This window comes from Tiliqua scincoides, chromosome 2 (assembly GCF_035046505.1).
Source record: "Tiliqua scincoides isolate rTilSci1 chromosome 2, rTilSci1.hap2, whole genome shotgun sequence".
Classification (NCBI taxonomy): Eukaryota; Metazoa; Chordata; class Lepidosauria; order Squamata; family Scincidae; genus Tiliqua; species Tiliqua scincoides.
Genome location: NC_089822.1, coordinates 156,630,826 through 156,655,916, shown reverse-complemented (window position 1 = coordinate 156,655,916; position 25,091 = coordinate 156,630,826). Strand labels below are relative to the sequence as shown.

At 43.3% G+C, this 25,091-nt stretch overlaps 1 protein-coding gene across 3 annotated transcripts in view; it reads right to left on the bottom strand.

Moving 5' to 3' along the window:
• Positions 1-25,091, bottom strand: part of TMEM94 (transmembrane protein 94) — an 85,690-nt gene that overhangs the window by 34,833 nt on the left and 25,766 nt on the right. For 2 of the 3 annotated variants that reach the window (XM_066617312.1, XM_066617315.1), the window contains exons 1-10: positions 22,392-22,443; positions 11,462-11,581; positions 10,409-10,536; positions 8,603-8,739; positions 7,593-7,795; positions 5,633-5,784; positions 4,942-5,044; positions 4,374-4,460; positions 3,076-3,192; positions 1,525-1,581 (exon numbers count right to left, since the gene is read on the bottom strand). In XM_066617312.1, the coding sequence (XP_066473409.1) occupies positions 1,525-1,581; positions 3,076-3,192; positions 4,374-4,460; positions 4,942-5,044; positions 5,633-5,784; positions 7,593-7,795; positions 8,603-8,739; positions 10,409-10,536; positions 11,462-11,581; positions 22,392-22,418 (1,131 nt within the window). In that variant the 5' untranslated portion in view covers positions 22,419-22,443. Of the gene's footprint in view, positions 1-1,524; positions 1,582-3,075; positions 3,193-4,373; positions 4,461-4,941; positions 5,045-5,632; positions 5,785-7,592; positions 7,796-8,602; positions 8,740-10,408; positions 10,537-11,461; positions 11,582-22,391; positions 22,444-25,091 lie in introns of those variants that run through there. The other variant, XM_066617314.1, reaches the window with a different exon arrangement.

Here is a 25,091-nt window from a genome sequence, read left to right as displayed (position 1 = left end):
GTCAACTTAATGCATTGGTTATTGAGTTGGTCTCTAGTATAAGAAAGGACTGGTTGAGTCAAAGAGTTGGCAACCGAGTGACTGGTCACTCTCTTGTGCACCAAAAACCACAGAAAATGGCTCACATTTCACTTCAGACCAATGGGCCATGTATTTTATTTACTAATAAGCAGCAGAAGCAAGGCTAAGAAACAATTCTGAATGGAAAACACAGCACAAATGGACTCCCCCATTTGCTTCCCACAGGGTAAAGGATCCTGGTATGGCAAAGTGATCGAAAGTTAACATAGAATAACTCATTTAAATATTGGATCCCAACACCAGCAACTAGTGATAATTTGTTACCCCATCATTTATCTACACAACTCTTGCATTTAAACACTGGAGGACAGAGACAGGATACCACCAGCCCACAGAAGGGACTGAGACGTTCTTGCTTTAAGAAACTGAAAAAGTTCCAGTAGTTCCAAAAGGGAAAAGACCCTGTAGAAAGTCATGTTTAGACATAATAGAAGATGTAGAGGAACCACTCTGTTTTGATTGAATATACAAATATTTTATACTCACATATTTTAGAAGAAGGTGACAAAATACTGTTGAATGCCTGGCATTGGCAAGCTCTCCATTGCTTCAGTAGTTTGGGATAAAGTAATCAGGATCAACTTCACCAGCATAATTTTGTACCTCATCCTTTGTGCAAACACTACAGGCTTAAATGGGCAACCCATAAGGCTTCTTGATCCTGATCATAGAAAGCCAAAAGCGCTGCTGGGCATTTATTTGTCTCTATGTGTTTTTTTTAACAGGGGCAGGGGATGCAAAAAAAACTTGTCTTCTTGACTTTAAGTCAAGACTTTATGTGACTTTATTCTTGACTGTTAAGAATTATGATGAAGTCTAAGAGAGAGTGACTGCAAAGAAGGGTATCATCTGCAGGCAAAATAAAGGGGTTATCCGCAGATAACTAGTGAGACAGGCTTTTTACAACAGACTCCTGGAGAGATGCAGACATTTCCTGTTTTCCTCTGTGATTTCAAAGAAGCACACAAACACAATCTTCTTTTTCTCAAAGTTCCTAGTTGTCATAATTTGATTTTGATATCTTAAACTAAAATATTGCATTCTAGTCCAACCCCCCAGTACTTACCAATCTCTTAGCCAGTTATTGCAAAACAGAAAGACAAGCAGCAATATCTAATCTGAAATAGTGTTCACTTAAACGAACAAGAAAAAAAAGTCTAGGTAACCACAGTGTTAAAGTTACATGCTTCTTCAGTTCACAGCTCAGATAATCAAAAGGAAACAGAGTACTGTGAACATCCTTGACAAGGAAGAACATTGAGAAAGTTGTGCAACTGGCATGCGGAGCATAACAGAGCAGCAAAGGATAGCGCCAACAGCCAAGAGACACCAGCAAAATAAGCATGAGGGGCAAGCAGATCACAAAGATAGAGGAGGAGAGGATCTTATGGCATTGTGCAACGACACCAGAACAGGACATAAGACTGGTTAATAAAATAGTACCTGGGAAGATACCATCTCTGTGTAGCTGCTGAGTGTGTCCTCTGAGAACTTAGCCAGCTGCAGCAAGAGAACAGATTGGTTACTATAAAAGTGTTTAGAAATGATGCATGAGGAACACCCCTCTGAAAAATACACTGTTCATTAGTGGGAGACATGGATGAGAAAGGGACTCTGCACTCCTGCACCTGTACCTGATCAGAATCCAGAGTGCCACCTTGGATACTGGTTGGCAACTCAAGAACTAGAACACAAATGGAACCAGCGTCCTAATTTTGAATGTTTTACAGAGACAGAATCCATGAAAGAAACTTGAATCCTTCTTGGATTGATATCTAGATGTAGAAGAAAACAACTTTTGACCAGAAATAGGTACTTTACCTAAACTTAAATGATTCTTTAAAATGGCCAATTCAGAAAGTGGGGGGTGGGGGAAACATCAAGCACAAAGGTGGCCAGAGGAAGGTGCGAGAAGGAATCTTGGAAGGAAAGGCAAAACGAACATGAGGGGTTTGAGGAGGGGAATCATGCAGAGTGAGATAATAAATGATCAAAACTGGATCAAAGATGAACGGAAAGTTAGGCAAAGACCAGGTTACAAGCAATATGATCCAAAAAGCCAGAAGAGACTATCATAACTGGTGTATTCCCAACTGGATCTGGAGGAAAAGGGAGGCAATAGAGGATGCTACTCTAATCAAGATGGTACTGGCCAAAAACACAAACGTACATGTTTGGCAGCAAAAACAAAGATGCAGAACCACACCTGAGGTACAACCTTTTCTAAGCATGGAGCAAGAACTGGCAGGATTTTGTGGGCATTAAGATAAAGAAAGCAAAAGTGAAAACGAATGAGAATATGAGCTTGGGTGAAAGGGAGGGTAGAGGTGTTGGTAATAAGGATCACAAGGGAGTACAGAAATTAACCACCACATACTTACAGCAAGCAAGGAAGGGAAAGTGAAGGAGAAGAGGACAGGCAACAACTGGACCAACCATTGTGACAAGAATAAACTGACAGATGGCATTGTCTGCCTTCCCCCCTTCTACCACAGGACAAAAAGCAATTCCTATTATTCTTGGGCCCCACAGATTCTAAGATAACACATTTACAGATTTTTGATTACTGTTGCAAAACATTTCCAGTAGACTCAGAAGATAGAGTCCAAATGCTACTGGTGGGTAGCACTTTACTTACTGGGTAGTACTTTACCAAAGGCTTTACTTAAGCCTTTAGAAAAGCTCATAACAGCTGAAGTACAAGACTGACACCTGAAGCACTAGATTCTTATATCATTCCTATTTTGCACATTATCATACTCCACTATCATGATCTGCTTTAGTTTTGTTTCCTACCTCCTCACCCCTGCCAGCAATTTCTGTATCCACGACTGATCCAATTACAAAAGATTCACAGGGGAAATGATTGAAAAAAAGTTGTAGAAGGTACTTGTTGATTTCTTTCCTGAGCCAATGGTCCACAGTGCTTTCCTCTGTTCAGACCATCCTCTCTCCCCATCTCCTCCAGCCAATACCTTATTGCTGAATACCTACCAGAGAGGTGGGTGAAGTCTTGCTCATCTGGGCCAGGACTCTGGCTTCACCAAAGGCAGTTGCAAGAATCCACAGAACAGGAAAGAGCAGTGGGAGAATGGGCAGGACGCCATTGACCTGTAAAGCCATACCCATTCATCAGTTAGTACAAACACTATGCGCAACTGAAAATGTTGTGCGGCCTCCTTACACAGGTACAAAAAAAGAAGGGGAAAAAGATCAGTGGGAATCAAAAAAGCAGAGCAAGGACAACATATGTTTTGTCCCTGCAGCCAGTGTTCAAAAGATTTTGACATTCTGCACTAGCTGAAGGATTCAAATTACCATCAAGTACATCCAACTAGAGTGCACTTCAGGAATTTTCCTTGCAGTTCACACAGGCATGGACATCTGAGGGTATCTGAACAGGCTTTTGGGTTCTGAGGTTGTATTTCATATTTTTTAGATTTTTTTTTCATGATTCTTGACTATCATTGCACTTTATATTTCAATCCTGTTCTTGCATTTTATAGCTTTTTCTCTACATTATAGGCTGCCTTGAGTGTTCCCTTCATTCAGAGGGAAGGGTGGGCCATTTAAATAAACAAATATTGGCAAGAGCACATGAACAGAAAGGATCTCATTGAAGAGACACCTCCTATGGGGGGGGGGTGGTTAGAGGAAAGACAAAGAGGTAGAAGATGGTAACCACAGCTATTTCCATGCAATGGTTGCTCTGCTTCATGGATCAACCCACCTATTCTGTTTAGAAAGGAACGGCAATCCCATCTCTACCATGATCCCAGCCCCAAGCATATGGGTTACATGTCATCAGGGCTACAGATCAGGTTCTAAATTAGAGTGCTGACTACCTACAAACCCAGTCAGGTGCTTTTAAATGAAAGAAAAAAAGTTGCCTATAATTTCCATATTAATGGAAAATGGAAAAGGACACTTCTCACCACAACCGTCATCTGGACGTCAAAGAGCAGCTACGATTCTGGAAATAGGCCAACTCTGAACACCTCGGTAGCAGAGGATAATTGTGACTATAACCCAAAAAAGGAGCTAAGATTCTGACTCACACTGAACAGCTTTAAAGACAGACCACATATGTTTCTTGGTGGGTGAGCATTAAATTAGTAAATGTCACATGCATACTACAGACCGTAGTTGTTTTTCTGTATGAATTTGCATAAAGCACATATAACAAAATACAGTCTTCATAGCAAATGACAGAAGGTATGTGAGTTTTCCAATAAAGAACTAACTTCAATCAGAAAAAAACAGCAAGGATTAAAAGTAGGGGTGGGCTTTACCTGAAGCTGAAGAAGAGTATATTGCCAAGACACTACTCCAGGAGCTTTGAAAATAAAACGCATGGCATTGGTGACCAGGAAGCCAATCTGCCATTTAAGTAGAGACAACAGTATTAGAAAGCTGCCTAACATAACTAGTCCTTGAAAAGTTAAAAAACAACAACGTAACGTTATAGAGCTCCACAATTAGCAGAATGCTATAAAGAAGCAATTGCAACCCAATATGCGATCACAAAACCGGAAGTAGATTGTAATAACCTTTTTTTAGCATTCTGTGCCTTAGGTACCTGTAGGATTCCCATACCCCCCCTCTCCCGGAGGCCAGCACTGCTCCTGGTAAGTTGAAAACACGCCCTTCAGTCTACAGCAGCGGTGTAAAGCTGTCAATTGCATTGCTGCCTTATCTCCACTCTGCCCCTTAAGGGGGCAGACAGAGGGCCTTCCCCATCTGATGGGTCACGACCCACCAGTTTAGGAACCACTGAGTGATCAAAACTGAATGTTTCAAGTGTACAAAAAACATAGAGCTGATGAAGTCCCTTTATCACCTTCCCACAACAGGACTTACAAGCACAATAGGAACAGCAAACTTGAGCATCACTGACTGTACTGTGAATCTCTCATTATCAAGAGCAGTCACAGGACGCAACAAAGCCCTGTCCAAACACAACCTGAAACACAGGAAGAAAAATTGTTAAGGTGCACATGCAATATCTACGCAACAACAAACATTCCACCTTCTAATCCTCAGGTAATCACAAAGGGTGTGGTTATAATGGTGATTGGGTAGCAGTGTTCCTCCCCCCCCTTAACAACTTGTTTAACCCTTGCTACACATAGCCTATTCAACCCTCAGTTTCACAAACCACCAAAAACTTGGTCATGGCCCACTGGTGGGTCCCGGACCTACAGTTTGAGAACTGATGTTATATAGCACTTGCCAATGGTCTTACATTTTGTCAAGGTGTTGACTATCCTTTTATCTTACTTCCCAGTTCTGTACACCAAATGTATAACAGCAGCAAACCTATTGCATGAAAGAATTGGCACACTCCATTCCAAGGTTAATCCGTCAGCTTACCACTAGCAGAGAGCTGAGACTATACGGCAGAAAGTTTATGGTAATAATGTACAGTATTCCCATGGTCACCCTGACCACAGAATGGTCTGGATGGATTCCCCATCCATTCTACTACAATAAGCCTACTGTACATTCTGATAAAAGGCTGCCCTACCATTGAGAGTAGTATAGAACTTACTTGACATTGTCAATCACTGGAGTCCTCGTCACACAAAAGAGTCGATACTGCTGGGGATTCTGAGGCACCTTCTTCACCTCCTCACTTGGGGAGGGTGGAGGAGAAAAGGGAGGAAACAGATCCCCTGGCTCCAGGACAATATGCTCATCATCCTGTTTAGGAAAAAAAAAAACACTTTCCAATAACAAAAGTAACAAGCAGCTCAAAGAGACTTCTAAAAGTTCATACTTCTTAACACAATAGATATGCTTACAGCTAGACATTCCATTTCCAATACTGCTGCAGCAATTCCAAGTACACCTAATGCACTATTTTGTAAGACCCAGTTTGCACTGAGAATATTTCTGAACACTAACTGCTTGCCATCTCAATGGTAAGTTCATCCAAACATATTTGCTACTGCAGGATGAACTACTCCACTCAAAATGGAAGATCAGTCTTCCTCCCCCCCCCCACCCCAACATCCCTAGAAAACACCTCTCTTCACCAAAGAGAATACAGAGAGCACAACACATGGGACAAGAAACAGAGAACACTCCTTCAATTCAAGGGAACTATCAAAAATATAGCTGTATACATGGTTTCTTCAGAGTTTAATGAGATGGACATAGTATGCAAAACAGTTTGTAATGAGATGAGAGAACAGTTTGTAGAGATGAAGCATCAGGTTACTTTTTTAATACTTTAGCTGTAACTAAGCCGCAACTTCTGCTCGGAGTAAACAATGTATACAAGTCAGTTCATAAAACAACAATTTCTCACAGCAATGAGTACGCATTCCGCTCTTCCCTATATGCTAGTTCAATTTCCACACCTGAAATTTTGTTAGTAAGATAGTTTGATACACACTGCTTGTTACACATGACCATCGAAGGCATACTTATACTGCACACATCAGTTTAATTGCCTTCTCCCCAAATCCTGGGAACTGCAGCTTAATGAGAGTGCCAAGAATTAACTGCTGGAGACCCCAGAACTACAGTTCCCAGAACTCCCTGGGAGAGGAAATAATCATTAAATCAGTTTAAGGCTGTGTTCATTTTTCTACTGGAAAATAGCCAGTAGTGAAAGCATGCCTCAAGCATGCTAGAAATCACAATTCATTAAAAAACAGAAGGAAAATGGTGTCAAACATATTTCAGGGTGTTTTCTCGATGTTTCATCATTGCCTTCTAGTTATTAAAGTTATCTTAAAGTTATTGACTTCTGTATAATGCTTTAAAATCTTGAGAACTGATCACTCCTTTTGTCCACATTCAAAAGCCCCTCCTCCATCACCTCCCCTACTGTCCATACAAGATGGTTGCACCTAGTTGTGACCTCAGAACAGGGCAACTGATAACGTTCATTGAGGCAGCCATGTTTTCTAGCCCCAAGTTCACAGGAAAGATAGTTAGCATGGCAAGCGTGCTAGAATCTGAAAAAAGAATGTGATCCTAGTGTACTAGAAGAGGGGGGGGAAGAGCCAACATTTCTGGTGCTGGAAGCAGAAAAACAAAAGCAGCCTAAGTTTGTGGTATACCTAGGCTGTTAAATTGACATGCTGGTAGCACTCACGGTTGAAGCTAATAACACAGGCCAACACACATTTTGCTTCCTTAAACATTACACCAATTCCTGGGTATATTTGGGGTGCTGATTCCAAAAATGGCATTCATTTTGCCCTATCACGTCTAGTTTTGGAGAAATAGTATAGCCTCATTAGTGAATAGTTCAAGCAGCTTCCTCATAAGGAAGCCACGGTGTAGGCTTTCTCATGAGGAAGCTGCTTGAAGCATTCACTAAAGAGGCTATGCCGTGTCTCCAAAACTAGATGTGATAGGGCAAAAAGAATGCAATTTTTGGAATCGGCACCCCAAATTCATATCAAACCACCATAAAGTTTGGGGAAGTTTCTGACCCTCAATTTTGTAGGCCTGTGTTATCAATCACATCTGTCAAGTGTCTGGATAAGGGTTACCTTAATCCCTCTGAGAGAAGTGAAGGACTCCTGTCCTGGTCTGAGGGCTACAATATCACCCTCTACCAACAAGCTGACTGGAAGGTTGACAAGATGACCATCTCTATAGGCCCAATGGAGTGACCAGGATGGAGCAAAGGGCATATGGAGATCAGGGTACATAGAATTTGTCCAGTTCAGCTCTCTGCCATCTTTCAAGGCATCTGAAAGGCAATGAAATGACAATTGTATGAGAAATCACACTCACTGTCACAGGAATCCATGCTTTACTCATCTCACACATACCTTGAGAGACAAACATGAGATCACAAGTACAATAGAGGCCTCCATCTCTAGTTAACGTTGGAAAGCAGTAAAGGGGAAGGAATGTAGCTCAGCAGCAGAACACTCTGTTTCACATGTAAAAGGTCCCATGTTTGATCCCTGGCATTTCCAGGTAAGCCAGTGCTGATTTAGATCAATGGTACGACACAGTAAAAAGCAGTTTTGTACGCCCATTAATTGGCCTATGGGAAATTGCTAGCTAAACAAAGCTAGTGATTGAGAGAAGCAGTCCCCAATGACAGAATGGAAGCTACCAAGCAAAGCTATTGAGATGGGAATCCGGAAGAGGAGAGCACATATAGCTGGCTACTGGAAGATGGAATATGACAGGAGGGAGAGTAGAGAAACTAGCTTAGGTCTGGATTAACTGTGTACAGACAGTAGTCAAAGCCAGGGTTGGGGATGGTGGAGAGGGAAAACGGACAGTTGTGAAACTTAAGGAAGTCAAGGAAAGGACTGGTACATACATTTATGTGTATGATGGGCAACCCTTTAGTGCCACCTCCATTTAGGAGCAGAAGCTGCTGCTGCTGAAAAACATGCCTTGTCAGACTTGATATAAAGAAGCCATATAGTAAGAAAAATGAAGGCAGAATAGGCACCAAGACATAGAACTGCCTTTTGAAAGGACGCCACTGCACACAGGTGCAAAATAACAAAGGGGACAGAGGAAGGGGCAACCTCACCATTTATCTTGCTGATGATGGTCTGCAGCCTCCTCTCAACTTCCCGTCGCTTCAGCCTCTCTTGTCGTCCAATTAGGAAGAGATTGAGTAGCAGCAGGAGGAAGAGGGCCAAGGCATTGACAATTTCAGAACCTTCACTGTTCAAAGGAAAACACCAGAAATGGCAGGCGGATTAGAGGCTTGACATACAGTATGTTCCACTGCATGCATGCCTGTTTGCTGTCCCAGGGGACTCAAGTTCTGACTGAAGTCAAAGGAGGGCAGCTTCTAGTTTAGCAGTAGAAGCCAGAGGAGTGCAACAACAAGAACACGGGCAACCAGTTTGTCTTTTACTCTCTTGAGTCCCTGGAAATTTAGAAACTGAGGGGAAGGATTAGTAGCCCATACCAATGATGACGGCTCCACAGTCCAAGCGCAAAGGGATTTTGTGACTACAACTGGACCACAGCTACGTATGTGTGGTAAATTGTTTAAATCTGTCTGACTGAAAAAGCCTGCCCTTTAAAATGCATCTTGCTAGCTCACAAAATATAACCCTACCACCTTCAACAGTGCATTCTCTCAGAAACTGACATGTAGGACCACTGGAAACTGTACCCAAACACCAAATTCATTCTTCCTGGCAGAACATTTAGAAGAGCATCTCACACAGACGGAACAATAAACATATCTCAGAAAGACTTTGGTGCAAAAATACAATGCTTGCTTTGTATATCAGAACCGGTTAGGATTCAGAAAAAAATCAAAGGCAACAAATGTAAAGGCACCTGGAATGCATTGCTCTCTTCAGTTCTCTGGATCGATAAACGCCTTTCAAATTCTCTGAGGGAGGTGAATCAAGGCTGACATTGCCTTTTGGATTTACAAACCTCAACAAAACCGAAGTGCAACTTGCTCATCTGTTGTGTCTTGACACCCAATACAGTCATAAAAGTAAAATATTTTCCTCAAATTCACCCAAAACTGCAAATTAGCTCCAGCCCTCTGACTCATGACATAATTTCACACAATAGGGTTGGCAAAGCCAGAGCTCCTAAACCATTAATAGCTGTGTCAGTATGAAATGCAGCAGGTGAAATGTCTCCATGCTTTTTGCTGCAGCAATAGGAGATGCCTGCCAAACATCTCCTTTGGCTAGGCAGCTATTTAAAGGCCAATGAGAACTTTCCAAGACCGCACGTTGGCAGCCCTAGCCTTTTGTGCAGAACTGAATGTCTGGCCCAAGTTTAGAAGGCAGATGAACAAGTTTTCCAAAGGAGACCTCGCAAAAAAATTCAAGAGGATTATGGAGACAAAGCATAGAAATGAATAGATCACAAGATCACAGAGAGACTAAGCAATAACACATGTGCCCCAAAAACTCTACTGGTTTAAATCAATGGCTTCCCTCTTTCCTTAAGAACCAACAGAGGTGCTGTTTCATGTTCCATTGCCAGATGAGATTACAAGGGTGGGGGGGAGGCGGATCAAAAGGGCAGAGTCTTCTTGGTGGTGGCACTCACCTTGTGGACATCTTTGTTTTGGAGTATCCACTTGGTTCTCTATCTCCCAAAATCAGGTCAAAATGTTGATATTCCAATGACCTGTGCTGAGTGGAAACCAATTATTGGTTTCAATCCCCTTCTGAAGCATGGAATTTTGTTTTCTCAGGGTGAATTGCGTTGAATTTTGCTGATTGATGCTTTCATATGTCACAATGATAGTACAAATTTGCATCCGGTTTTTTTGTATTTTTATGATTGGTTGTTGAGAGTCACGTACAAATAGAAAAGAAAATATATGTTAATAAATAAATGGGCAACTTACCTTCCTTGTGGCTGGCTCCCATAGCAGCATAACAGCAGCAACCCAGTCAGCAGCATCAGGGATGCCCCTGGCCAATGGAAACAGGAACAACGGTTGCCATGGTAGAGAAAACTGGTCTTCCAAAACTTCTAGAAAAAGGAATAGGGAAAGAAACTACAGCAACAACATGGAACCCTGGCCTTTTTCTACACTGATTAAAAATAGCAGGAATGATAGTGACAGAAGTTAATTTTACTGGGGAGCAAACATCGTCCTCACTAGATGATTTCTATACCCTGTTTAATCACACTGAACATTGGAAAATGCAAGGAACAAAGGAGCCACAAATCTACCAATGGCTCTCCAGGCTGGTTGTCACATGATTGCCACTGCCACTGTAGAGACGGCTTGTCATCCCAACTCTGCACCTCAAGTGTAGAAGACTAGCAACAAAACCCAACAACAAAACCCAGCCCACCTATGCCCCAAGCAGAACAGGAGTGGGGACAAACCAGATTGTTTGAGGTCATACAGCAACTTCAACCTCTCTCCTGAACTTGCTCCCAGCCCATCTCAGCTTGGAGGACTGGAGCCACAACTGCCCCAACCCTTCACATATACTGGTGAAACCCAGAAGCGGACCTAGCGTTGTGCAAATGCGGGCTGAGCCTGCACAACTCTAGGACTGCGCGGGAAGCCTTACTGGGGCTCCCGACATGGTTGGAAACTGTACTTCCAGTTTTCCGGAAATACAGTTTAAGACTGCGGGGAAGCCTCAGAAGGCTTCCCCAGTCAGTCTTCGAGTCATGCAAGGCTCCATCATGCTTTGAAGGTAGGGGTGGCATCACAGACCTTTGCCCTGGGAACGGCAAGGGGTAAGTCCGCCACTGGTGGACCACGAAGGAAAATGCTATCTTCCACCTTACAGTGGTGTTAAAAAATAGCAGTTTCCCCAGTTCTCTATTCTGTATATCCCCATATAATTCTCTCTCATCCCATCCAAAGAAATACGCATCATGTTCCCAAACAACTCACAAGCACGCAACCAAGCAGCATAGACCACCTTAGCATTACCTTCCATGAAATCACCTTCTTCCTTTCCTTTTGATGCCCCTCCAGCAGTGCAGATAGCTGGTCTCTCAGGATAGTCAGGGCCTTTGTTGTGGTCAGACCCAGATTTGCAGTCATCTCATCCTAGAGGACAGCAAGGAGGAGAGGCTATGGCTCAGTGGCAGAGCACATGCTTTGGATGCAGAAAGTCCCAGGCTCTTTGATGAAGTCCTATTAAATCCTGGCATCTCCAGGAAAGGTAGAGAAAAAAATTCCTGTCCTGGGAAGCCAATATTAAGCTAGCTAGATAAATGGCCTGGTTCAGGATAAGGTGAATTCCTATATTCTTAAAGAGCAGATGAAATAATTCCATAAATCTTTCCTTGCAGTTTCTGAGTTATCCTAACCTCTAAGTGGCCTAGAGCACTGAGAATTGAGTGGGTGAGTGCAGAAATTGACTTGCCTCAGCTGAGGGTCCAGAACAATACGCTAATCTTGAGTTCTCAATTCTCTGCTTCAGATTCTATTCACCCTTTGGGACATGAACGGTGAGAAAAATCTCCTGGTTTACTTCCTGTATCTCTTCTCCCTTACATTTTCCCACATTCCCAAGTTTCCAAAGGCAAAAAAAATAAAAACAGTGATTAATAATGAAATGTCATCTCGGTGACAATGCCTCCCCATTTCCAGATTACTAGCCAATGGATTGTCTAACTTCCCCCTGCATATAGAATTTAACCTTTGAAAAATTTCACAGTGCTAACTTCCCCCTGCATATAGAATTTTACCTTTGAAAAATTTCACAGTGCTACTGCCTGTTTCATGCTTGCCTAACTGCTTTGCAAAAGTCAAAGATTATGCCAACCTTAAGAGCAGCTCTGCTCAGCCAACTGCAGGCTGCTTTAAGGTTTCAGCTAGATGTTCCAGCACAGAAGAAATGTAATGCAGGTGAGTTTCACAGTGAATTGCATCCCACATTGATGAGCGGGGGGTGGGGAGAAGTGCGATTTTGACATTCTACCTCAAGGACCAAAACATCATGGGCAGAATCTGCTTTCAGTCCTTTTCTTACCCCAAGGACATGAAAAACAGACAGAGGACCTCCAAGGGTACTAAAAAGCAGTGCTAGAATAAGGATGAGTCTCTGATAACTGACCATTACAACGGCACTAGAAACAGTACCCTCTCACCCAAACATTTTCCCCCAACACTAATCTGCCAGCTGCTAGAGATGGAGCAGACACAAAGACTGAGAGCTCAACACCATCCAGCACTCAAAATCTCACACAGCTTAAGACTGGCCTTGATCAAAAAATCAAGCCACTCTGTTTGAGGCTGCCATTTAAGTGGACTCTTCTCTGGCCGTTTCTTGAACTTTAAAGTATATGAAGATGCAAATCCCTCTGCCGCAAAATGAGCGGTTAAAACGAGCCAAGTCTCACGAAGCACCGGCAAGTCATGATAACTGCATCTCTGGCAAAACTAATAATAAAACCTGACGTAATTCTCCTTCTGCTAGGTTGATTTTAAGAAATAGAAGAAAACAGCTCCCTTGTTTCTGTTGGACAAGGACCAGATTACATCAGCTCATGGCAAAACACACATTTCGCCCCAGCCACCTCAATCACCATCACCAAACAAAGATACAAGCAGCGTTCTTGGCAGTCCATGTTAATTCAATTGCAGTCCTTGCAAGTTCCAAGACAGCAGGCATCTTTGCAGAATTAACAGGATTCTTGAGAGGTGCCTTTTTCCTTCCCTGGAAGGCTGAATCCCTCTCCTTGGGAGGTTTTCATGGAAAAGTTAGACAAGTATTTGTCAACAATTGTAGTAAAAAGATCTCCTGAAGATCTTAGGACATGGACTATCCACAGAGTCCCATTCAACTTAAGGATTTTAGCTTTGGCAAAGAATGTACTACATGGGAATTCAACAGCTGCTTCTAGTCAAGGACTCCAGAATGGTTACCACAGGACCAAGTATCTGAACATTATGGCAGATTCCATGCAGGTGCAATTCACACCAACTCCTATTCTCCCTGCACCATATGCACGCACCCACCTGGGTCCCACCATGGCCATGTAGCTTTTGACCATATGGTAACATCAACAGGAGACCAACCTCAAGTTTTCTTGACTTGTTCAAGTAGTGGTTAAAACACAAAAGGAGTGGTTACACACACACACACACACACACACACACACAGTGCATCATGTGTGCACTATAAAGAACCTCTGCCTGCCCACGCATCACCAATCTCTGGCACCATATTTATTGCACCACCCACGTCCTAGACTGTTGGCAAGTTGGAGAAATTGATTAGCCACTATGTAAGGGCACTCTCCAGGGTGTGATGCCATGCTCAGTACAGTCAGCTGACTGCTGGAGTCTGTCAGACTCCTGTTTCTAGGATGAAACAGTAGTCTGAACACCTCACCAGAATGACCATGCAGACTCTTTCACCCCAGCTCACCCACATCTCACTGGGACCCTTCTACCATGGCTGGTCACATAATCAAAAAGTGACATGCGTGTACATGCAAATGTCTGTAACATGGGAAACAATGCGTATATGAGGTGCTGAGGCAATTTTCTCTTTTTTCTGCCATTACAATTCTCTCAGATTGCCTCTGCAGATTTCTTTAACCAGACAAATTGACAATCAGCTTCTTGTATCTGTACCACCAGTGAAGGAGAGCATCAGCATTTTTCATTTAATTCTTCTCTTCTCTATTACCAGAGTCCACTGCTTCCCTTGCTAAACAACAAAAATTAGTTCTTTTAATTCCTGAGAAATTATTAGGTACCAATCAGATTCTACCCTCCACTCACAGAAAGTATTTTACTTGGACAGTATAATGCAGTGGTTCTCAAGCATTTAGTATCCAGACCCACTTTTTAGAATGAGAACCTGTCAGGACCCACTGGAAGTTATGTCATGACCAAAAGTGACATCATCGAGCAGGAAAATTTTTAACAATCCTAGGCTGCAATCCTACCCACACTTATTCAGGAGTGACTATCATTGTTAAAAGCATATATATAGTAGCCTGTTAAAAATACAGATCTATAATATTTCCCCAATTGCAGTCACATACCAGTCTAATATATTAAAAATAAAATAATGAAATGAATGGGGACCCACCTGAAATTGGTTCGTGACCCACCTAGCGGGTTCCGACCCACAGTTTGAGAAACACCAGTATAATGAGACATTTCAAGGAGTAAACATGAACACCGCCTGAGCAATTAACTCAGAGGCTGCTTTATATGTTACTTTCCTAATTTTCATGATCCCGCAGTACCACATTATGGGCCTGACCCAGACATGTAAAAATGTATGCATGCAGGCATCCTGTGCTTTTGGTCTTCCTTTTCCTACTCAAATCTTTACAATGTAAGCATGGAAGAATGTCTGAAGCAGCTCCGACTCTTAACCACTTGTAAAACATTTTTATATCCACAAAGTCCTTGCTGCAATAAACCAGTTAGTCCCCAGGTTAGTCTTTATCTTCTTTGCAAACGTAATTTATTACACTACCCTTCTGTGATTTGGCTTGGTAGCTAAATTCCTCAGAGCCAAGCTACTGCAGCAACCTTTCTGCTACACAAAAATGCAAGGCAGCAAGGATTATGACTGAAAAGCTAAGAGGCTAGACAGCTCAGGATTGGTTCCAACATGCATTCAATACGCTAGGAAGGCGATTGCTGAGTGGGACAATGTAATTGTGCTCTCAGCACTGGTGCCTGCTGTCTGTGTTTATTTTCCAACATGATAAGCAATTGCTCATTCCACAGCACTAACATTTGCCTGTTTCAATGCACAACTATTTCAAGATTAAATGAACCTACACTCCGATCCTAAAGAAATTCACTGCTGCAAGTGAATTTTGTCTGAACTAAGCTGCAAGAGAAGTAAATCCAGCCTGCTACATCATACCTCAACTGCTATCCCACTGCAGCAAGTCAGAATCAGGTAGTTTACATATGTATTTGCACGAATGCAGATCACTCCTAATAGCCAAGGCGCTATGGGATGGCATATAGACAAGTCACCCCGTCCTGCCTCTGACTATTTCAGTACCAAATAATTGTTTTACAATATCACACGTTGCCACGTAGGTAACAACAGAAGCTGATGGAATCATAACAATGATCCAACCTTCTAGTACCAGCACAGACTCTCATGCCTGGTCACAGCTCACAGTCTGCTCACAGTATAAAACCACAGGTTGTGTTGGCTGGCACAGCTAAAGAGGAAAGAATAAAATGACAGGTGTGTGGACATATAACCCAGAGAGGGCACTGAAAGCCTCATCTGCTGGGTTCCCTTCTATACCTGAATACACCAACACTCTGAAGTTCCGAGACTCAGAAACGTCATTCCTGGGCGAGAGAAGGAGGCAGGAGGTCTGGCTCAGTTGGTAGAGCTGCCGCCTTGTATGCCTGAAGATCTGAGGCTGCCAGTTCGAAACAACCGGAAGTACCTGAGAACTGATGACATGCTGATATACTGATAAGCTGACCCTCGGTGGCAGAGAGGAGTTGCCGTCAAGTGGAGCGTGGAAGGCGAAGGGCCAGAGAGAGGCCAGACCAGGAAGGAATCCAGCTGGAACGAGGAGTTCTATGAAAGACTAGAACTATTCAATTGTAAAAATCCCTACGGGGTTTAGAACAGCCTGCCTATGTAAACAGCCTTGGATTAAAGTCTGAGGAGAAATCTGATGACCAAGAAAGGCGGTATATAAATACCTGAATAAATAAAAGGATGAATTTTAGCAACCAAAGCAGAAGTCTCAAGAGGAGAAAGGAAGATCAGACAGAGCAAAGAAGGAAAGATTATTAAAAGTTTCAATAGTGAAAGCAATTCCATTTCACATACTCTACCAGCAGACAAGCTACCACCACACACAAATGTTGTGTCCAGACCAGCAATCCTCTTACATTTCATTGCGAATCTATTGCTTGCTATCCCATAACACAAACTTGTGTGTCTCTGTACTTCTGCTCTTCCTCTGCCCTTAATTCTAAGCTCAATTTAAAAAAAAATTCTTAGTAATCACTGATTCAGCAGTGCAGAACTAATGCACCCTCTGATACTTCCAATATAGTTCCCTGGAATAAAGGGACATGACACGGACATAGCCAGAGATGGGAATCCCTAAGGCTGAAATGTGAACTAGCCAGTTCTACAAATAAATAGGGTTGGTACACAGCCTATCAGGTCACATGACTGATAGGGACCAACATAAGCTTTACAAGTCTACAAGACCGTTTTCCAGACTGAGGTCTAGACTGTTTCAGAGTAAAAAATATCACCTGCCTCTCACGTTCAGTTGTGTGCTCTGAGAGTTTTGGAGCGCTGTCCAAAACAAAATGCTGCTATCAGGACCACGGCCACTCTGAAAAGGATGGCACACAGATTGCCTCTCTTTCTACTGGTCTTGCACAAATGAAAGCCAGACTGAGAAAAAAATTAAAGAGGAATTTTCGCCTCCCATAACAGCTGCCTGAGACTTCCACACAAGACCCACCTCTCATTTTCTGAATCAGAGCTTTTGATTCAATTAAAGCAGGTAAGTGAATAAACGATTCTGCCTTCCTAAGACTGCACCACCATAGGAAACTAATGGGGATAATCATGGACTCAAATGCTCCACATGTGAAAACCTCCCTACACGTGCAAAATGGGTGCATCAACAGGGTGAGCAGATACAATTGAAGACAGAGTGCCTGTTCCTTTAATCATTGTATAGAAGAGAGAATTTTGGCAGGTGCCGTTCAATAAAGAAGGGCTTTCAAAGCGGCACCTGCCAAAATTCTCTCTTCTATACAATGTTTAAAGATATAGGCATTCTGTCCTCCATTGCATCTGGTCAACCTGTGCATCAAGTGCCTCTATCCCCCACCATATCAGCATTCCAAGTGCAAGGAAGTTTGACAAGAAACTGCATTGAGGCATAGAGTTTTCCACCCATGTTCTGAAGTGGCACATTCCCAGGAGTGCTGAAGGTTATTTTGCACTCAGAATTAAGAACATAAGAAACAGCTTTGCTGGATCAGACCAAAGGCCCATCTAGTCTGGCTTCCTGTATCTCACAGTGGCCCACCAAATGCCTCAGGGAGCACACAAGACAACAAGTGACCTGCATCCTGGTGCCCCCTTGCCTCTGGTATTCTGACATAGCCCATTTCTAAAATCAGGAGGTTGCACATATCCATACCCAACATGGCTTGTAACCTGTGGTGAATTTTTCCTCCAGAAATTTGTCCAATCCCCTCTTAAAGGCATCCAGGCCAGATGCCATCACCACATCATGCAGTCACTACATCATGTGGCAAGGAGTTCCACAGACTATTTACATGCTGGATGAAGAAATATTTTCTTTTGTCTGCCCTCACTCTCCCAACACTCAATTTTAGAACACTCCCCTGGTTCTGGGTTCTGGTGTTGTGTGAGAGGGAAAAGAATACTCCTCCAACCATTCTATCCATTCCCTGCATAATTCTGTATGTCTCAATCATGTCCCCCATCAGGCGCCTTTTTTCTAGACTGAAGAGCCCCAAACACTGAAGACTTTCGTCATAAGGGAGGTGCCCCAGCCCAGTAATCATTTTGGTTGCTCTCCTCTGCAGCTTTTCCATTTCCACTATATCCTTTTTGAGCTTGGCAACCAGAACTGGAAACAACTTCTGATGTGACCTTACCATCGATTTATACAATGGTATTATATGGTAATGGTAAAATATTAATCATTTTATTCTCAACATCTTTTCTAATGAGCCCAAGCATTGAATTGTCTATCAGATTCAGCTGCAGAATTTCAGATTCTTGTGGTATAAAAGTCTTTGCTGATAGTTTAAAACAAACAACTTTGCTGATAGTTTAAAATGATTTAAAAGGGGGGGAAAAGGAAAGGATATTATAACAAAGACCTTGAGGCAATGGAGACATGTTCAATACCTGCAATTTTGGCCCCCTTCCTCTTGCACCATGATAAAGAGTGATAGCAGCATCAGCGTTAACCTGGGTTCAGTATGAGTCATGATTTTTAGCCAGCTTGTTTCTAACCCTTTTGTAGCTACGATTAATGTGGCTGCTTGTGGTGTGCTAGCAACGCTAGCAAGGGAGATCTGCAGGCACAAGGAGAGGGGATGGGAAGAGGGAGAATGCAATCCTATGGTCAATCCTGATCCCCAAGCAGGACTGAAGAATTAAGAGGAGAAATGAAGACATGATCCAGATGTCATTTGGGAGTGTGCTCTTTGTCTCTCAGTTTACAAGTTTACAGTAGTGTTTTATTACCATCATCATTTTGTTCATCTGCCCAGACAAGTAGAGCAAATCACATGAAGAACAGACTATTTCGCCCATTTCTGAAGGTCTGTGTCTGCTGCCACTGAAGAAACTACTGATAATTGAGCATTGTTGTTTTGTGTTATATAAATCTAGTACATGGGTTAGGCCCTGCTGAGGCACAAGAGATACATGAGAGGGAGTTACTTTGACAACTAACTCCCTCTACAGTGACAATTTATATAACCATCATGGATGGGGGGGAAGCAGACACAGTGAATAACCAGATGTTTCCCCACTGTAGGATCAAATAATGTCACATTTATCATCCCATGACATCTCTCATGGGATTCAAGTCATATTAGAAACTATAGTGAAGACAGGGTTTTATTTTGGTTAAGACTTAAAATATTTTTTCCAATTCTAAGGCACCAGAATCATTTCTTAAACTAGCAACACTAAAGATTTCAGGGAGCAGAGTTTGTGGTAGTCATTTATTTTAAATTATCATCATTTCCAAATACCTGGAATTTTTTTACCTATTCTTGGTTTTTGTTGAGAGTGTGTGAAGAGGTGGGGGCACCGCTGGCTTGGTTCCCAGGGTCCCCAGTCTAGATTCAGGTTTACTTGGCCCCACACCATTCAGTAACCCCGCAAGGCCAGCAGGAGCTGCATGTTGGCTGAGGAATAGGACCAGTGCAGCAGGTCATCAGCTGAGTCCACTGAGCTCAGATGGGCTCAGCTAGAAAGGGTTAGGCAGTCAGGTCAGAAGGGAGGTCCATGGTTGCCCTTGTCCTTTGCTCAACTAGGATCCAATTTGGGCAACATTGACCAAGAACCCAGGAATCATCTCTAGGAACCTTCTGCTTCTGTTGGGGTTCATCCTTCCTGGGAAAAGCACTTTCTGGACCAGTCCCCAGGAAGCCAGGGGTGGTGATTCTAGCACTGCAGAGGGAGCATTAGAATATTATACTGGCATATTAAATGCCAGCACACGCAGACCCTCCATGTAGCTCAAGCCAGGAGGACTGCCCAGACCCAGCTAGCAAGTAGAAATCATCTGGGAAGATGCACCTACAGAGCATCATAGAAACTTGGGGAGAAGCAATCCACCCAGGTTCCCAAGTGTATTTGGGTCTACAATACATGCTACAAGCCAAAGTCAACTGCCATTAAACCTTCAGTCTCTTTGCAACTCAGGACAGTAACGAGGGGGGGAGTCACCCTCATAACTGGGAAGGTGTACCCATCGTTCTTGGCAATCTGATGGAGAAAGGTTTGGACTTAATAGGTTTCTGATTCATACCAACTTGAGGCATCTCCACGTGGGAGCTTCTTGAAGAAGTAGAAATTATGGAACACTGGTGGCAAGAATCTGCACATTGTTTTGTCACGTCAACTGAGGTCCATTCTGGCATCAATCCTACACACATACACCCTACTGCATGAACTTCCAGGGACCCAGATTAAATCCAAGACTCAGAGAGGTGATGGCGGGGAAATACCAAATGCTTCTAATGTGATTTGACTAGTAACGGTAGCTATCCTTTCCTCTATGGTGCTCCATTCCCAGTCAGAAACAAATACAAAATAATCCAATATTCAGAAAAACGGTATGACAATAAATAGCAAATAAATACAGTTGCTGTTAAAACAGCACTGGACAAATTAATCATTGAGTGCCTGCTGGAAGAAAAAAAGTCTATCTAAAAATGAGAAGACAGGAAGTCTGCAGGTTCTTTCCTGGGAGAGTATTCTGAAACTATGGCACCATCACTAAGAAGATCCCACCTGAAGTAGCAGCCAACTATATCTCTAAGAGCAGCAAGCCAGACAACAGGGCCTTCAGTGCTGATTAAACCCATTATGCTCTTATGCTCTTAAACCCATTTCTGCCCAGCCCACAGATGTACACATTTGATCCCTGTTGCATATATGCAACGTTGGACAGAAATGGCTTTAACAATGCAGTACGCCGACTACCCCACCTGAGCAAACTAAAAGCAGAGGTCATAGTGAGCTGCAAATGTACTGTAGCATGATCTAGAGTGGAACTCTCTCATATTATGGATTTTACTTGTGCCACTTGTGGTTGGTGGAGAAACCCACAGGAGATTGCGCTCTGACTCCAAGTCAGTGATTTTTAACCTTTTTCATCGCATGGCACATTGGCAAGGCACTACAATGGTCAAGGCACACCATCTGTTTTTTGACCATTGTCAAGGCACACTGTGCTACCAATGAGGGAATCACATACCCCCATAGCCCTACTAATAAATTACCCTCTCCCAAATTCCCACAGCACACCTGGGGACCATTCACGGCACACAGTGTGCCATGGCACAGTGGTTGAAAATGGCTACTCTGAGTGCTTACATGGACCATATCAGCAAACCTGCTCAAAAATACAACTTTGGTCTCTGTCCCAGTTTCAGAAGTAAGCTACAGAGGTAAAATGGACATCCTATTTCTCCCTCGGAAGGAAGCCACATCTGCTAAGAAGTCATGTGAAGCCAGAAGTTCCATGTCACGCAATAGTTCAAGTCTCTCTGCCTCTTAGAATGTCAGAACCTTTACATTTGGTGATTCCAGTTCAGCAATGCAAATAAGGTCTTACAAATCTACACATCTAGATTAGTTCACTGTCACCAGTCATGAATCCTAGTATGAACAAGTCTGCTTTCTTCTGGATAACCCCAGACTGTCCTGTCATTAGGACTGCACAAAAGCAGAGAGCTGGGTATCAATTTCCAGAATAAGCATAAAGCAAACCTCAGCTTTTGCTTGCTCTCCAATTCCTTTTTCTTCATTTTATAGAAGTGAGGGAAGAGACCGACGTTGCAGGCTATAGCACACCGTGCAACTTCTCCAGTTTGTCCCTGTGGCTCTCTCTGTACTTGCAGATCAATCACCCTGGGGCTGGATCTCTATGTATCAACACATGTGCCATGGGGACTGGTGTTTGTGCTATTATTTTTTAAGACATATTACATAATGTGATCTAGAGCATATATTATTCTACACATTTCCCTAATTCTGAAGGATGACATGAGTACCACTGGGACAGGGACACACACACACACACACACACACACACACACACACACACACATACACACACACACACAGAGCTGAGTGAGAGCCTATATTTATTAATCTGCAATGATAGATCACTGCCACAGTTCCTTCTCCTGAACATACTGGTAATCTTCTAAGAAATTTGGCACACACACTCCTTGGTTGTTTATACCACTGCTTAAACCTCCCCCATCAAGAATACCTGTGAGAGGGGGTATTTCATGCTACAGTGCTCAAACATGTAGATGCAGTAGGCAGATCAGAGCCACTGAACAGAAAAGATATCAAAGAAGGCTCCAATAGCTCAAAACCATGACCGAGTCATGCACTAGGAGATAAAACCCGCAATTTAATAGAACAGCACCACAAAAATAGAAAGAAATCCGAGCCCACATCATATATAAGCTGGCATTTAATGTAGCCTCACCTGCCTTCAGCTTCCCTCCCCCCCAACAGGCAGACAACCTTAGAAGCCCTTTGCACATCAGCAGCTGAGGAAATGATGCAGAAAAGGGATGGGGGAAAGCCATATTGAATTCAAACCTTAGAATGAGAGGACAGTGCAAAAGGTAAACTTACTTTGCCACTTTTGGCTTGCTGGGACATCCACAAATCTGTCTGTTTAAAAAGCATCTGGGCTAAGGTAGCTACTGCACCACTTGGAACCTTGAACAGCAACTTGCAAGGCTGCTACCCACAGAGAAGCAGAGAGCAACTGAGAGTGAGACTGTGCGCAGAGCACAACGCTGCAGAGAAAGAGAGAGAGACAGGAGCAGCGGAGTGAAGCACCAAGCCTCTGATTAAGTCAGCCTGTTGCCAGTCACACTGCTGCATGTTGGAAATGGAGAAGAGAAGGGGAGGGATGAGAAAGGGAAGATGAGGAAGTTCTTCCAGCTCACACCCCACAGGTTCCAGAGAAGGAGACATTCAAAGCCAGACATCCTATTAAATACCTATAGATAAGGCAGAGGTATAGGCTCGAGCAAGGGGTCTTGCCAACAGTGAATATATTTAAAATAGAAAAAGCTCCTAGAAAATGTGCAGCAAGGAAAAGCCATCATCAGTCACAGAAGAGGCAAGAGAGGTAGACTAAATAAGAATGCCTGGGGTGGTCATGTGAGACAATGATGTACATACATCATTCAATGCCTCCGATGGAAAGCTGCGTACTTCTACAGCTAATTAATTAAGGACAGATACCATAGGCCAGGGGTGCTCAATAGGTGGATCGCGATCTACCGGTAGGTCGCGAGGCAAAATGAGTAGATCGCGGAGCCCTGTCTCTCCAAACTGTTAATATGTCAGTTTCATCTAGTGACTAGACGAAACTGACATATTTAGCTGACACTAAACTGACACTGAAACTGACACTTTAGCTGCTCTTCAGGCATGCAGCAACAAAACTGACGAAACTGACTAGACTCCAGCAGGGGCTCCATACATTAAAGGGGGTGTCTGTCAGACACTTCCTTCCCCCCGGTAGATCTCCGGGCCTTGCTGGGTTTCAAAGTAGCTCTCGAGCCAAAAAAGTGTGAGCACCCCTGCCATAGGCCTTCACACTGCTGAGCTAAGTTGGTCTTTCTTGCCCCTTCCTGTGCAACCTCTGGCTCCCAGCAGGAGATCCCAGCATGAATCAGGACAGAGAGCAGTGGCAAGTCCCCCTGCAGGCATCAAATATTCACAGCATCCCAGGAGGAGAACCCAGCAGAAGGTGCAGTGCATGCTATTAATAGCAGCTTATTGTGTCTGGAATGTGCCACTTACCAAGGTCTGGGCAGCAGCAATTCAGAGGCAAGCAGAGAACACTGGACCATTCAAGACAAACTGACAGAGGGCACACCAAGACCCAAAAGAGGGGCAAAGGTCACAAATGGAGAGTCACAATAGCGACAGGTGCCAAACCCATTCCTTGCCACAGCCTACTTGAATTCAAGCCTATTCAAGCAATGCACCTACATCCCTGCAGCACGTTTTAGCATCGTCTCTGCTTGGGGGCATGTTAACTTCTGTTGATATTAAGGTCCAAGACATTAATCCAGTCCAAAAACCACTTGTAAAGGGTATGACAAGGCCATCTTAACTGTCCTTGATTTAAAACAGTGCTCTAAACAAGCAATTTGCACAAATGGGCTTAGGCAGCCATCTACGGAATGAAAAGCTTTTCCCTCAAGCTCTAGGACAATGTTTCCTGCCAAACGATCTGCATGTCTGTAGGAAAAATCATGCAATTATCCAATCGGCTGTCTGCACTGCTTCTGCTCATCTGAAGAAAAGCAGCAAAAGCTTTCTGCTGTTTTCCAGGGTTGAATTTTTAGATAGAGGAATGTGGGAAGAGTTGAGTGGAAAAAGTGACCTAGAAGGACACAGATAGCCCACTCCCAAGGCCTCAGAGAACATGCATCAGCGTACATATGAACACTCCAAACTGCCTTACACCACATATGGTCATTGGTCTATCTAGCCCAATATTATCTACTCTGGCTGGCAGCAGCTCAGGTAGCCATCAGGTAGCTCAGCCTCAGGTAGCTATCTTCCCCATGCCAAAGACTGAATCAACACTCTACCATTGAGCTACAGCGCCTCCCCAAAGACCCTCTCCAACCCTCCTGTAGATCTGAACAGTGACAGCCTAAGATAGTTTCCTCCTCAAGAAGATCCCTTCCCTCCTCTGCCAAATTTTCTCTGCTTACTTTCACCTCCAAGTGCTTCTGAGCCACCACATTCTAGAAGAGCTGTGTCCCAAATCCAGCAATGAAAGTGGGGATTCTCAATCATATCCCAAGGATTCACTCCTAACCAAAATTCACAATCAGAAGCAGCCTCAGAGGAGTCCAAAAGAATACACACATGAGAACCTCCTCCTCAAATCAGCATTGCACTATCATGGGGCAGCTCAGATCCTTCTGTTGCTCAGAGATATAGTTATTTCCCAGCAAACAAACCCACCCTTGTTGGTGAACTGAACACTGTAAGGGAAGGTGGCCCATCCTAGTAGAGGCTTTCAAATCACCTCCAATGGACAATTTTTTTAAAAGATCTTTTCCTATAACATAATTTTCCATATCAATCACCCACAGCAAACAACACATTTTAGACTTTTTTTAACTAATCAGAAAACACAATACCACTTTATGACTTCTTAAACCAAGCCAATTAGCTATGTCTTAACTATTCTTTCACTTCACATCAATAAGCATTCAACCCCAGTTAATCATGAAAAATACTGCATAGCCTTCCATGCTCTGGACTAGGGGTGCCCAAACCCCGGCCCGGGGGCCA